This window comes from Triticum dicoccoides, chromosome 3A, assembly GCF_002162155.2.
Source record: "Triticum dicoccoides isolate Atlit2015 ecotype Zavitan chromosome 3A, WEW_v2.0, whole genome shotgun sequence".
NCBI classification, from domain to species: Eukaryota; Viridiplantae; Streptophyta; class Magnoliopsida; order Poales; family Poaceae; genus Triticum; species Triticum dicoccoides.
In genome coordinates this window covers 41743026-41756848 of record NC_041384.1, presented here as the reverse complement: position 1 = coordinate 41756848, position 13823 = coordinate 41743026, and the positions used below count along the sequence as shown (strand labels likewise).

Sequence of the window (13823 nt, the reverse complement as noted above, 5' to 3'; positions counted from 1 at the left end):
GGCGGGCTCGGGGCCGGCGGTGGCGTGCTCAAGGCGGGCGGCGGAGGTGGTGGGTGGCGGCGCGGGTGTGGGTCGGGGAGGAAGGGGGAGATGGCGATGGGTGGTGGGGGCGAACCGCAAGGGGATAAGGTCGGCCCTATGCCGACGGCCTGGCCGTCGGCATAGGCCTGGCCCTTTGCCACGTCATCGATCCGTGGACATGTGCGCTGCTATGCCGTCGGTTAAGCCGTCGGCATAGATACTTTGCATTTTTTTTATTTTTTTATTTATGACATATGTGTGACTCTCAGCACACTGTAAAAAATAGTCCCACCTCGCCCAAAGACAAGCATAGGAGGGCCCACTGTAACACCTGGCGGCATTGCTACCCCCCTCCGGTACCCCGTCCCATCTAACCCTAACACAGATGACCGCCGGATCTAGCTCTTTGACTTTCACCGGATTGGGTCTGGCCGGTGGACCTTTTCACATGGTTGTCGTAGCCCAGACCATAGCTGCACCCCCAACACCATTCCGGCCCAACCCACCCAAAGATACCCTCCGTGTCGGCCCGACGTGGCCGTTTCCCCCCTCCGGGACACGGCGGCAGCCACGCCCGTGAGGTCTACACGGCAGGACGGGGGCCCTGGGGGAGTAGTAATGCCACCGGAGCGTCGCACCGGGCCCTCATACATGCGGGGTGGTGTGGTGGCATGTACGAAGAGGCGGCACGCGTGTCCGGGGTGTGCCCCCCTCACGGACGGCGCCGCCGCCGGCACCTGGAGGGGGGAAACGAACGCGTCGGGTCTACATGGAGGGGATCTTGCTGTGGGTCTGACCCGGATGTTGCTCCAGAGTGTTCCTATGGGCTGACCTAACACAACCGGGTGGGGAGGTCCACTGGTCAAAGCCCGTCCGTGCAAAGTCAAAGGGCTAGATCGCGTGGTCAAACACTATAGGGTTAGGCGGGACGGGGGCACTGGGGGGTAGCAATGCCACCGGAGCGTCGCACCGGGTCCTCATACATGCGGGGTGGTGTGGTGGCATGTCCGAAGAGGCGGGACGCGTCTCCGGGGCGTGGCCCCCCCTCACGTACGGCGATGACACGGTAGTAGACGTTCTGCGTTAACGATGCGGCGTCAATATTACTAAATACTCGGAGCACGATAAAATCATGAGTTTTTTTGCATGACGTGGGCACATGTGCTATAGGAACGATGGTATTTTTTCATAATTTTTGATGATGGAGAAGTATCCGAAAAATTCCCTCTACGCGGATTGCCCTTCGCGCGTCTACAGCTGTGGCCGGCGGCCTCCGGGGGCTAGCATGCCGCCAAATCTTGCGTAGGCGGCCTCTCACAAGTCTGGAAGTGTTGGAGCAGTTGCAAACGCCCGGCACGCGTGTCCGGGGTGTGCCCCCCCTCACGGACAGCGCCGCCGCCGGCACTTGGAGGGGGGAAACGGACGCGTCGAGTCTACACGAAGGGGATCTTGCTGTGGGTCTGGCCCGGATGTTGCTCCAGAGTGTTCCTATGGGCTGACCTAACACAACCGGGTGGGGAGGTCCACTGGTCAAAGCCCGTCCGTGCAAAGTCAAAGGGCTAGATCGCGTGGTCAAACGCTACAGGGTTAGGCGGGACGGGGGCATTGGGTGGGGCAAAAACGAAGGGGCCTATGCCGACGGCTGTGCCGTAGGCATACCTCTGCCACAGATAACCAAAGTAAAAATAAAAAAATTAAGTAAAATAAACGTATGCCGACGGCTCTGTGCACACACGGAGGTTGTCCCATGGATCGATGACGTGGCATGGCACACGGATCAATGACGTGGCAGAGGGGCCTATGCCGACGGCTATGCCGTAGGCATACCTCTGCCACAGATATGCCGACGGCCGCCGTTACCGCCCGTCGGCGTAGGATCAACGCCGTCAAATGGTCAGCGCTGACTGGGCAGGTGGGCCTGGGCTATGCCGACGGCCTGTCCTATGCCGACGGGCCCCGTAGGCGTACCTCGGGCGGTCCCGACGGCCTCGTCTATGCCGAAGGCCCCGTCGGCATAGATGGATGTATGTCGACGGCTATTCTACGCCTACGGCCTATCCTCGGCCGTCGGCATAGGTCCATAGATGCCGACGGGGGCCGTCGGCATAGATTTGGCCGTCGGCAACCCCAGTTTTTCTGGTAGTGAGAGGACTCATCTACGAAGAAAATATAGATTGAGCTTGGAGGGGCCGGACCGCCGGATGACATTCTCAGCAAACATTAGCACTAAATGAACTCTCATAAAAATTATTTTACGATCTGACCTTTTTCTGGAAACGCCACACCCGTGACGCTGTTAGTCTACACAGAAACGCTGAACCAGCCGGCATTTCTGATCTGATCATGACCTAGTCAAGTATCTAGGTGGCAGGGTAGAAACGCCAAGGTCCATGGCGTTACTAGAAACGCCAAAGCCTTTAGTGTTTTTGCCCCAACTAGAAACACCATAGGGTGTGGCGTTTGCAACAATGTGTGCCCATTTGCCATTTAATATTAAGGGAAGAAACGCTCGATGGCTTGGCGTTTCTGTGTAGACCAGCAACGCCACGGTCTGTAGCGTTATCAAAAGGGTCAGATCATGAAATAAAATATGTGAGAGTTTATTTTGTGCTAAAGTTTGCTGACAAGGTCAAAACAGTGAAAAATGTGGTCGGTATAAGCCTGAAAGCCTAATAGTCGGGCCCTACTCGGGCTCTAGTTTCGGTTCGAAAGCCCCACAAGCTGTATACATTAAATCTCGCATATTGTTGTTTGGGAAAATAGGCTTATAATGCGTTTTAATATTTCAAAATTTCAATTAAAATAATGAAATATGCTCGGTTCACTAGCATATCTAACTTGCTGATGACCAGTGACGAATGAAAAATGCTCAGACAGTAGATCAGTAACTTAATTGTGTCCGCTGGGGAAAAGAAAACGAACACTACAAACTTGTGGTGGTTGCAGTTCGTCCATGAGAGCAAACATTAGTCGAGAGACACCTCGCTTCAGTTTTATCACAGCCAGCAGTCTAATTAATCTACACCGTAAGTCCCGAAGAACAAAAACAATTGCAGACTGCATGCAGACATTCTAGGATCCACATCCGCCATCTTCCGCCATCCCATCTTCAGAAGGGATCATTGCAAAGATCTTGCCAGTCTTATCTACCATCGACATCATCATGGTGTCAGACAACGCCACCAGCCTGCACGTGTCGAACTACACGTGCCTGTCGGTGACACTCTGCTGCACCATGCCGCCAAGTCCCGTCATCGACCTCCGCCCTGGCGGTGGGAGTCGCGTCGGTCGTAGGCGGACTGCGTGACTCGGATGCGGGCGTGCAACCACGGCCGCTTGGGTGGCATGGTTGCAGGTGGTTGGCCGACCGGGGATGCAGCGGAAGGGTGGAGCACCGGGGTTCATCACTTACCTGTCCGTACACGGGTCGACGGTGGCGGCGTCCGCGGATGTCGTGTTCCTCCCTGTAGGCTCCGTCGTGGTGCTCTCACTCCTCCCGTCGTGTTCCGGGTGAAAACCTGATCTTTGGATCGGACGATGGCGACGGTCCGTGGTCGTGCCCTTCTTGGAGGCATCGTCTTGGAACCCTCGGTCCGGCGTGGTCCGTTGCACTTCTTCCTGGACGATCTCTCATCTTGTTGGTGGTCTCCGTCGGCTACAAGCGGTTCTTTTTGCTCATTTCTGTTGATTCTTGGTAGTCGTTGAAGTTGTGTGTCGGTGCCTGGCATTCTTGTTTCTTGCCTTGGGTTGTGTGGCGTGCGTTTGTATCGGTTCTTGGATGTAAGTGTTGGTGCTTTATTTATAAAGCGGGGGAAAACCCTTTTTCGAAAACAACGCTTTCATGAGGGAGAATGATATCGAAGGCATCGCTATCGTCCGATCTGAGAACCCCAAATCTAGGGTTTTCCCCGGAACATCCTGAGCGTTGTGACACAATGTGCAATGACGATGCCTCGACAAGAAAACGGTGTCAGAGGCGCCGCCATCGTCCTTTTGAGACCGTAGTCGGCACGATTTTCACCAACAATCGCGCAATCCTGATCTCGCTGCTAACTGGATCACTCGCTCGCGTATTGGGCGTGCCGCCGACGAATCTGGACCGGAGGCTGGACCACATCGCGTCGCCGCAGTCCCCACCGCACAATGAGACGCAGGAAGGATACAGCTGACGAAACTACTAGCCTGTAGTATCCATCCATCAAGGAGAAGGAGATACAACAACTTGGGGTTACCTATATATAGAGTAAGCAGAGCACGCATGTGAAGAAAGTTTGCATTATCTAGCTAGCTAGCTAAGATATCCTCCCTAATTCTCTTGAGAAACTTAATTAGCTGCCCAAGTTGCACAGCATTGCACAGCTTTACTCAGCAGGTGCAGATCACCACTATCCACATTGCCTTTGTCCAGAACATCAGAGTACTTTCAGCATCTTCTGACTGAATTTTGTTCAGCATGCGTTTCAACCAGGAATGTTCGCAAACCAATAACTTTCAGCTAATATAAGGACGGCAAATCTTTCACCCCTTAATTCCACACTGCAGTGCACTAATTAAGTTCAGAGAAGAAAAAGATGCTAGCACTGAAGAGCATTTGTATTGGACTACCGCAATGGCAGATCGTTTCTGCAATTTCCCTTGCTGTTCTTCAGCTCCACTGCAGAGAAACTGAGCTTTCCCCTTTATACTTACACTTCACGCTCAGATAGCTGCTGCTTCAGAACGCACTTGACCGCCTCCGCTGTCGTCGCCTTTTGCCATTTGCCGAGCTCCGGCATCGGGGTTGTACTCTGGGAGCTCAGCAACGGCAACCTTCACCGCATTGCACACACTGTGGCCGTGTTCATTCTGCGGCTGCATCAGTTTGGCATCATTGTCATCTGCCACAACTTCCTACAACAATCGGGGATATGTATATTGTTGGAAGAATGCTCTTCCTTCATGACTGGGTCACACAGTTACACAGGCAAAGCCTCAGGCCCTAGTTCAGAAACAAAATAGAACGAAATCCATCACTTCCACTCAAAGAACAAAATCATGCTTAAACGAAATCCATCGGTTCAATTAAAAGAACGATACCATGCCACACTTGTTCAGTACAGCAAAGGCCACCAGCCCCAAGTTCAGGAATAAATAAGTGAAACAATACCACACAGGCAGGAGATTCAGTACAGCAAAGGCCTCTGGCCCAAATTTGGAAATAAACAAAACAAAACTCGATACAGCCCAAAGGAAAACAGGACAGTTTCTTTCTTCACCAGCTCGTTGCACATCCATCATGGTACTCGCGCATCTTCAGCAATGGCAGGCTTCCTCAACTTAATTAGCACGTCTGCCCGTGGAAGTGAGCCACACCATCAGTCCTACGCTGCCAACGAAACAGACCGAAATACTGTAAGAAGCTATGACAATTGACAAGCACTTAATATGGTTACACATGTAAGAAGTACACACCCATCACACGAAATGTGTTGCTCAGTTAATGTTTTTTCTGTGGGCAAAGCAAGGAAAGAAATTCACAAACACATTGGTACAATTTTGTACATGCCGAGATCTAGCATGAGTATAACTATACAATTTTGCAGTCCTCTTTTCGTAAAGAAACCCCATTTTGTAGTCTTACACCACATACAGAACTGGGGTATGATTTGTCTGAATACGAGATCAATGCCTCAACAGCTATTATTACTCGTATCTGTTAATGGAGATGCCAATATTATAAATTCTAAGAGGACGATCATGAGAATTTAAGCAACTCTAAGAGGATGATCATGAGAATTTAAGCAACTCTAAGAGGACGATCATGAGTTTCCAATGCATGTTAGTTAGAGATAGAACACACATAAGCAACTTAGAGCACTATTATACAACACTTAATGACTTGTCGCCTGCAATCTGCCGCCCTGCTGGTGTCAATATCTATTAACCAAAGCTCTGTTGGAATATGTACAAGCACAATATGCCTAATCATTTTGGTTGCATAAGCATATAAAATGGCATACAAGGTGCATCCACTGAGGCAGAAAACTGACTTGTTAGAAGATGAATCAATGTCGAGGGAAACAAAAGACAATACAAAATATCCAACCAATATACAGTGTACACATATACCTTGAGCCATCTAACTGGTAGACAACGAGTAGACATCCAGGTCTTCGCCATAAAGTCGCTGGTGCTGGTTTTGAAGCCCAAGCACCCAGTGGGAAGAGATCTCTTGCGTATCCTCGCCCAGCCCCAGCTGCTGCAAACTGCCCAGCCCCTCTACACGGCTTAAGTTCAGACAACCACGTACTTGCAGGTCTGTCACTTGAGGGAGATTGGAGACCTTCTCCAGGCCTTCACATTTATGAAGGAGCTCAGTGAGGTGTGGGAAGTCCTCCACGGCCTTCAAGTTGTTTGTTCTAATTAATTCGAGCTTCCTCAAGCTGACAGTGTCCTCTCCAAGTTGTCGCGGTAGAGCCCTCAGCTTTAAGCAGCCTTCAAGTTTCAACCTCACCAAACGAGGAAACAGACGCGACCTTGCAGATTGGGCGTCCTCCTTTTGAATCTCAGCAACTCCATTTGCTCCCCCTTCATCATCAGCATCTTCTGCTTCTTCTTTTTCTTCAAAAAAAGACCACTCCTCCCAGTTGGGCAAATGCTTGAGGACTAACCATTCAAGTTTAGGAAAAGCGACTAATTCGTTGCATAGGGGATCACCCTTCCCGCAACCAACAAATTCAGGGCCAACCTTGGTAACTGCATATGCTCCATCAATTCTTAGAAATTTCAAGTTGGGTAGCTGGCCAATAGGTGGAAGATCCACACATCGTAGATTTCTAAGGGTCACATGTGCCAGCGAAGACAAACAAGTGTTACCAAACCAGTTGGGGTATTGCCGACCAAGGAATCCAATAATATGTAGGGTTTCCAGGTTGCTTGGAGGTATTAGCTGCTCAAAGACCTCCTCAGTGCTAACATCTTCTGAATATGATGTCCAGTCCAGTACTAGTCCTTTTAGATGGTTTTTGTTCGTCAGTAATGTATTTGTACTATAGCAAGCCGCTCTTTCCAATTTAACCAACGTAAGATACCTCAGCAATGACAAAGATGACAACTCTTCCAACTTCCATCCATCTTGTACATCAGCATTTTCAATTCCCGCCCCAACCGGAAACCCTCGTAAATCAGTGAGGAACTTCAGTTTTCCTATCCCTTTCTGAACTTGATTTATTTTTGTATCAAGAAGACTAAGGCATCTTAAACTGTACAATTGGGATATCGCCGAAGGAAGATTGTGCAAAGCATCACAATAATTCAAGCTCAAAATTTGAAGGTTTTGTAGGGAGCCAATGGATTCCGGAAGACAAGATATGCCAGTATAATCAAGATCAAGTAGGCGTAGATGTATCAGTCTTCCTATATAATCTGGAATGCTTTGTACAAGTGAGTAATTCAGTACCAAAACACGAAGAAGCAAAAATCTCTTGAACAATGAATACTCAATGCTCCGTGGACCATGAACAGTAAAGAAAGTCCTCACCTTAGCTTCCACCTTATTCATGCTAGGCAACACTAATTCTTCCTTCTTACTCACGGCAGTAACTCGTCGTAGTTTTGACATATTCTCACCACTTAATGTTTCAATATCACCAATAAAACACTCTTCTTTTGATATACTCAAAGCAAGCTGTCTTAAGAGGTCATGCATTTTGCATTCAGCCTGGTTAAAAGATCCGTTATCTGGTTGGAGGAGATTCCGATGGATTAGCTCATAGTAGTACTCCTCTGCTGTGTCTTCTAGAAGTTGGCCTTGTTGCTCCTCAATGAAGCCTTCAGCAATCCATAACCTGGTAATTACACGGCGCAGAATGGTAGAATCTTCAATATACAATGCACAATAAAGGAAACACTGCTTCAGACGATATGGTAACTCATCGTAGCTTAGATACAAAGCTCCTTCTATTTCATTAGAGAGCATGTTCTGGGAGCAAGCATATCTTCTCAAAATCTTTTTCCACTCATTATCTGTTCGATCCCTGCTTGCCAGAACACTGGCAGTAACTTTGATTGCAAGAGGGAGGCAACCGCATTTACGGATAATCTCAATCCCCGTGTTTCTTAAATTCTGCACTTCTTTCTCATCAATATTCATGCTCTTCCAAAGTAGCTCCCATCCCACCTCTACTGACATGAGATCAACTCGATGGGTATGCTCTACGCCTATTCTCCTTGTAATTTGATCATCTCGTGTGGTTACCAACATTACTCCAGATGTTGTTTTGTGTAATGCAGGCCTTAATAGATCCATCCATACATTGGAATGCCATACATCATCTAGAACCAGAAAGAAACTCTTTCCTTCTATTGTTTCTGCAAGCTTTCTCTGCAGCTCAGTTATGGTTTCACCTTGCTCATGATGCACACCAATATTTCGGAGCACCTCCTTCAAAAGAGTTACTTCACTGTAGTCTTGCGAAACACAAATCCAAGCATGCATCTTGAAGCTTCCTTTTATTTTTTGGTCATTGTATACTTTCTGAGCTAGTGTTGTCTTACCGACTCCTCCGGTTCCAACAACAGCAAGCTTGTAAGACTTCTTTTCCTTGTTTGCAAGCACCAAGTCCACCAACTTCCTGCTAGAATGTATGATTTCCTTTCCCACAAGGTTGGGCTCAACAAGGTTGGAACTTCTTATCAGTTTGGATGTTGGACCACTTCCATTAGGTTGTGCACTACTGTTGAATGTTAAGAATATTTTGTCCTTTGAAATGTTCTCTACCTTTCTGTTGAGGGTTCTAATCCGAACAGCAACGTCACGACGTGAACCAATGTTACGAAAGCAAGGGAAAACCGAATGACCTTTACATGCAGCCGAGTTGCTTGATGATGATGAAGGGTGGTTAGGCAGTAGCTTGCTTCCTTTGCATCTAGCCACGTCCAGAATTTCATCAACATCATATATAACATCTCTCAGTTGGCCAAGCCAATTGTTTACTGCCAACTCTTTTGCCCTCCTTTTCTCAGCATCATATATACAGCACTGAATTAGTTCAACTCGTTGCAGCAGTTTTGCGAGCTCTTCTTCCACCCCTAAGATTAGTATGGCTTCATTTGTAACGATATCTTGCAACTTACTGGCACATGATCGAAGCAGAGCTTCTAGTATGGTCGCCATGGATGATGCAAACTAGGCGCTAGAGATATCCACCAAAGAACACCAGGGTCAGGGTGACTTGTTTAATTTCGGCATGACAATAACCAAAGGCTGAAAATTAATACACAAGATATCTTAACATGCTCTAAACTGAGACAAGTCTCAGTAAATATATATTTGTTAGAAGTATAAATGTGTTCAGTTAGAGATAAGGAGAGATAGAGATAGAATTAGTAACTTTCTTACAATATTGACTCAAAAGATGTGAACAGATATCACTACTTAGTTGCTGTTAACATTTAAGAAATATTAGCATAATGAAGCTATGCAACGTACATACAGATACAATGCCCTGAGTAGGGCCAGGTATTGAGGTCTAAATTCCTGAACTAGCACTCTGTAGTTTCATTTTTTCTGCTTCTCTCTGGTATATTGAAATGATTTAATGGTTTGCTTTTCTCAGCTCAAGGATCTTAAATGGCAGCAGCTGCATAGGAGCATACATACAGAACCACAGAAAAAAAATGTTGCATTGACTTACAATATGTATAGATATTAATCATACAACTATATTTTTGTTTGTCTGATCCATTCTACCCTTGATTTGTTTTGCATATGCTAGACTAGAAATGATGGCAATTTATTCCATCGTAGTAATATATATGAAAGTATGATAGCAAGTATTTACCTTACAAACCACTATTCAATAAGGGAAAAAAAACTATCAATAATAAGAATCAACAGTGATCATATGGAGGACATGGTTTGCCCTGATGGTGAGCCAATTGCTAATTTCAAGATCTCGCAGGGCTGGGCGTAAGCTACAAGGAAAACAGAGAATAGAAGATCATTGGAGCCCTCCACAGGTCCATTTGAATCGGTGGTGTTCACTGTTGTAAACTGATCAGAAAGGAGACCAGCAGGTAAGGAAGGAAGCATGCATACATACGCACACTGATTAACTGGAGAAGTAGAAGAAGAATAGAACGAATTAATAGCTTACCAGATCTGATTAATAGCTGCTACAGCCCCTCCCCCTGCTTGCGTAAACACTGCAGGCTAGATAGCAGAGTCCGCGAAGACGAAGGATGGCCATTAGCTGGGAAGGTGAGAAAGAGATTGGCGAGGTACCCATTAGCTGCTTTGCCCACTGGCTTCTTATTGTCAACACATACTGCTTAATTAACTAGCAAATAGCATTCGTCCGTGCCAATGAATGGATAGCTTAAGCTGATCTGCAAAGAGATTCCACGAGGAGTCAAGGATTCCACAAGGAGTCAAGGATTCCATAAGGAGTCAAGGATATGTCAAACTTGAGGTGACAAGGATTCCACAAGTAGATTAATTATATGCATGTAGCGTGTAGACGTTTCATATATATTGACAGGGATTTTTCTTTTTCTCTTTTTGCGAGATGAAATTAACAAGCTAAAAGCATGCCACCAAAGTAAGTTTGAAAATAGCTCAACTAACCAAGCCCGCCGCGTCGTCCTGCGTGTACATGTTCTGTATTGAGAGAAACTGAGCTCCCTCTCAGTATTTCTTTATTGAAGCAAGAACACCTGCAATTCTGAAACTTGCTTGGTTTGAGACAGCAGCGGAACTTTTGCTGATGCTGAAAATTGAAAAAGGTCTTGTGCTGTATATGACTGCAATTTTATACATGAGGTTCCGTGACATACCAGTTGTCATGCAAAATGTTCTGTATCTTCTTGTTGAGGCTTGTAATCCGAACAACAACATCATGATGTGGCCCGATGTTGCAAAAACAAGAGGAAACTGAAAGGCCTTTACATGCAACTGATTTGCCAGATGATGGTGAAGGGTCATCAGCAAGTAGGTTGCTTCCTTTACATCTAGCCACATCCAAGATTTCATCAACATCATATATAAGATCTCTCAGTTGACCAAGCCAATTGTTTACTGCTTGCTCTTTTGTCCTCCTTTTCTCAGCATCATGTATGCAACACCGTATTAGTTCTACTCTTCGCAGCACTTCAGTGAGCTCCTTTTCCACCCCTAAGATTAGTATGGCCTCATCAATAATGATATCTTTCAACTTATATTGGCACATGATCCAAGCAAAGATGCTAGAACGGCTGCCATCAAACTGATGAAATTGCACGCACAGGGCGGAGCTCCACCAAAAAATACCAGGGTGACTTGTTTTTGAGAATGGCAAAAGGTGAATCCTGAAAATGAATACACAAGGTATGTTAATATGCTTTCACAATGACAAATGTCTATCTAATATATACTGGTATAGAAGATATTTCACGAATTTTTTAGAGTAATGGAGCTATGCAACATAGAAATCAGGAGTAGGGTCAAGTATTGAGGCCTAAATTCCTGAGCTGCCATTATATCCTTATATCTTGGTTTGTTTGCTCAGTTGAAGCGCCATCAGATGGCAGGTGCGTAGCAGCCTACACACATGTGTTCTAGTTACAACTTACAATATGCAGATTAATCATCCAGCTGTATATTCATCAAGGTTGAACTAGGGAATTTCAGTGCAACTTTCAACTCAAATTTGTAACAATACCCAACATAAACCAAACTTTCAACTGTGCTGGTCCAAGTTTCAGCTTGGGGCATCAAGTACTTTTCAATCAATTAGAAGCCCAATAAGCAGATCAACATTTCAGTTAGGATGGAAAAACAAATACATCAGGTTTGCATGGGAAGGAAGGCAAAGGGGAAATTGGAGGCTACGATGGTAAAAGAAGGATATGGTTTATTTTTATTTTTGAAGGAACCAGGCAGCAAATAGTGAGAATCGAGCAGCTATGGTCACTTAATCATAATTGCTAAGAAGTTTATGCAAATTAAGTACTCCCTCCGTCCCAAAATAAGTGTCTCAACTCAAGTTGAGACACTTATTTTTGGACGGAGGGAGTAGTAGTCAGGGACATCATGATTTACTGTTAATTGGGTGTCAGGCTGTCAGTGATTGCCTAATCCTGTGATGCCAAAGGTGGAAAACATGGTTGTGCCATACAGATTTTAAGGTTGAGCAGTACATGTAAACAGATAAATGGGGAGCATTGATGGTCATATGATGCTTTGTTAAGCAGTGAACAATCACCCCTCCTCCATTCCTCACCCAAACTTTGAAATAAAATCAAACCAGGGGACACATCGCCTTTAAGTAGGGAACTCAAATTCAAAACTTTCATGGTAGTGTAAACGCCCTATGAAGACATGTCAAATTGGCGTAAAGGTACTCATATTATAAATCTCGCTAGAACGGCTCGTTTTTTATCAGAAGCTTGTGATTTAGTTTTTTATGCAGCAAGTCAGGGAAAAAGTTTCTTAATTGTTGGTACCAAAAAAAGAGCAACAGATTTAGTAGCATCAGCTGCAATAAGGGCTCGTTGTCATTATGTTAATAAAAAGTGGTTCAGTGGTATGTTAATGAATTGGTCGATTACGAAAACTAGACTTTCTCAATTCAGATACTTAAGAGCAGAAGAAAAAATGGGAAAATTCCACCATCTATCTATGGCACTACATTTGCCGAGAAACGACAAGAGTGAGAAGTGGAACTCCAGCACAACAAGGACTCCAAATCAAAGTTATGTATCGACCAACTGAGCGAGCTCAAACAGGTGGCCCAGGAGAGCACCGGCCGAATTAAAGGATGAGGAAATGGTGAAGCTGTACATACCCTCAGAGAAGGAAGCGGCAGAGCGAGAGGAGTTAGATGTATCCTGCACCAATGCCTGCAGCTTCTCATGACTGAGAAAGCCAAATGCACCTCCATGGACCCTGCCTTCTCATAGCCACGCTGGTTTGGGGCAAGTGTTTAAAAGCAAACCGACAGAAATCTCAGCCTGGCCTCTTCAGCTTCAAACTGTAAAAGACAAGTAAATTTAGGGTCATTTGTTCTTCATGATTCCTGTGATTATCTATTGTGGTCTACAACATATAAGTATGTGTCTGTGCAGCTTTGTTCGAATTTATCTCTTCTTAGAAAATGAATCAATTATCCACATTATCATTGTGCTACAGAAGTTGACAGGAAAAAATTTGGTTTCACTAAAACTTTTAAAAAAGTTCAAGAGTCAAGAAATCCAATAGGAATGCATAGAGATATGTACAAGAAACCCACCGTCCCCATTGATAAACAGAACAACCTGATCTCAACTAGTTTGGAAAGAAGAACACGGATCATGAAGTGATTGATAGGGGCATAAGGCTCTAGATTGATACAGGGGACTGTCATTGCCTCATTGGAGACCGAATGTGTCTGTCAGATGCTACATAAATGCACAGTGTCAATATCTTAAACCTTCTGTAAGTTATTCCAGTGCTCAGTTTGATAATAAAAAATGCAGCTGCTCCCAAATTTCAATAAAGGGGATAGCCAAAAATAGGCGAGATTTTCCTATGCCTCCCATTTGACAGATATAAATCCGTAGCACAAATAGATTGAATTCATTTTTCATACCCCCAACAACAACATATCACAACAATCAGAACTAGTAGTCCAAACGGCTCTGAGTTTCAGCTGAACGGAAACGCCCTTCTCAAATTGGCTCCAAATTACATCGAAATTTATACAGCTGAAGATGAGGGAGCACCCCGGCGCAATACGAGCAGCACATGGCGAACCTATAGCATAAACATAAACAGGAGGTCCGGCCGAGAGAGATAAAGAGGGGGG

The 13823-nt window shown here is 45.7% G+C and overlaps 1 protein-coding gene across 4 annotated transcripts in view; it reads right to left on the bottom strand.

Annotated features, from left to right (window-relative positions):
• Window positions 1–5056: 5056 nt before the first annotated feature.
• The window catches only part of LOC119266934 (putative disease resistance protein RGA3), a 9433-nt gene continuing 666 nt past the window's right edge, over window positions 5057–13823 (bottom strand). The window contains exons 1-7 of one of the 4 annotated variants that reach the window (XM_037548215.1): window positions 13269–13531; window positions 12825–13010; window positions 10837–11346; window positions 10628–10724; window positions 10158–10389; window positions 6130–9194; window positions 5057–5386 (exon numbers count right to left, since the gene is read on the bottom strand). In XM_037548215.1, the coding sequence (XP_037404112.1) occupies window positions 6140–9175 (3036 nt within the window). In that variant the 5' untranslated portion in view covers window positions 9176–9194; window positions 10158–10389; window positions 10628–10724; ... (1 more) ...; window positions 12825–13010; window positions 13269–13531 and the 3' untranslated portion in view covers window positions 5057–5386; window positions 6130–6139. Of the gene's footprint in view, window positions 5387–6129; window positions 9266–10157; window positions 10390–10627; window positions 10725–10836; window positions 11347–12824; window positions 13011–13268; window positions 13532–13823 lie in introns of those variants that run through there. The other 3 variants (XM_037548214.1, XM_037548213.1, XM_037548216.1) reach the window with 3 other exon arrangements.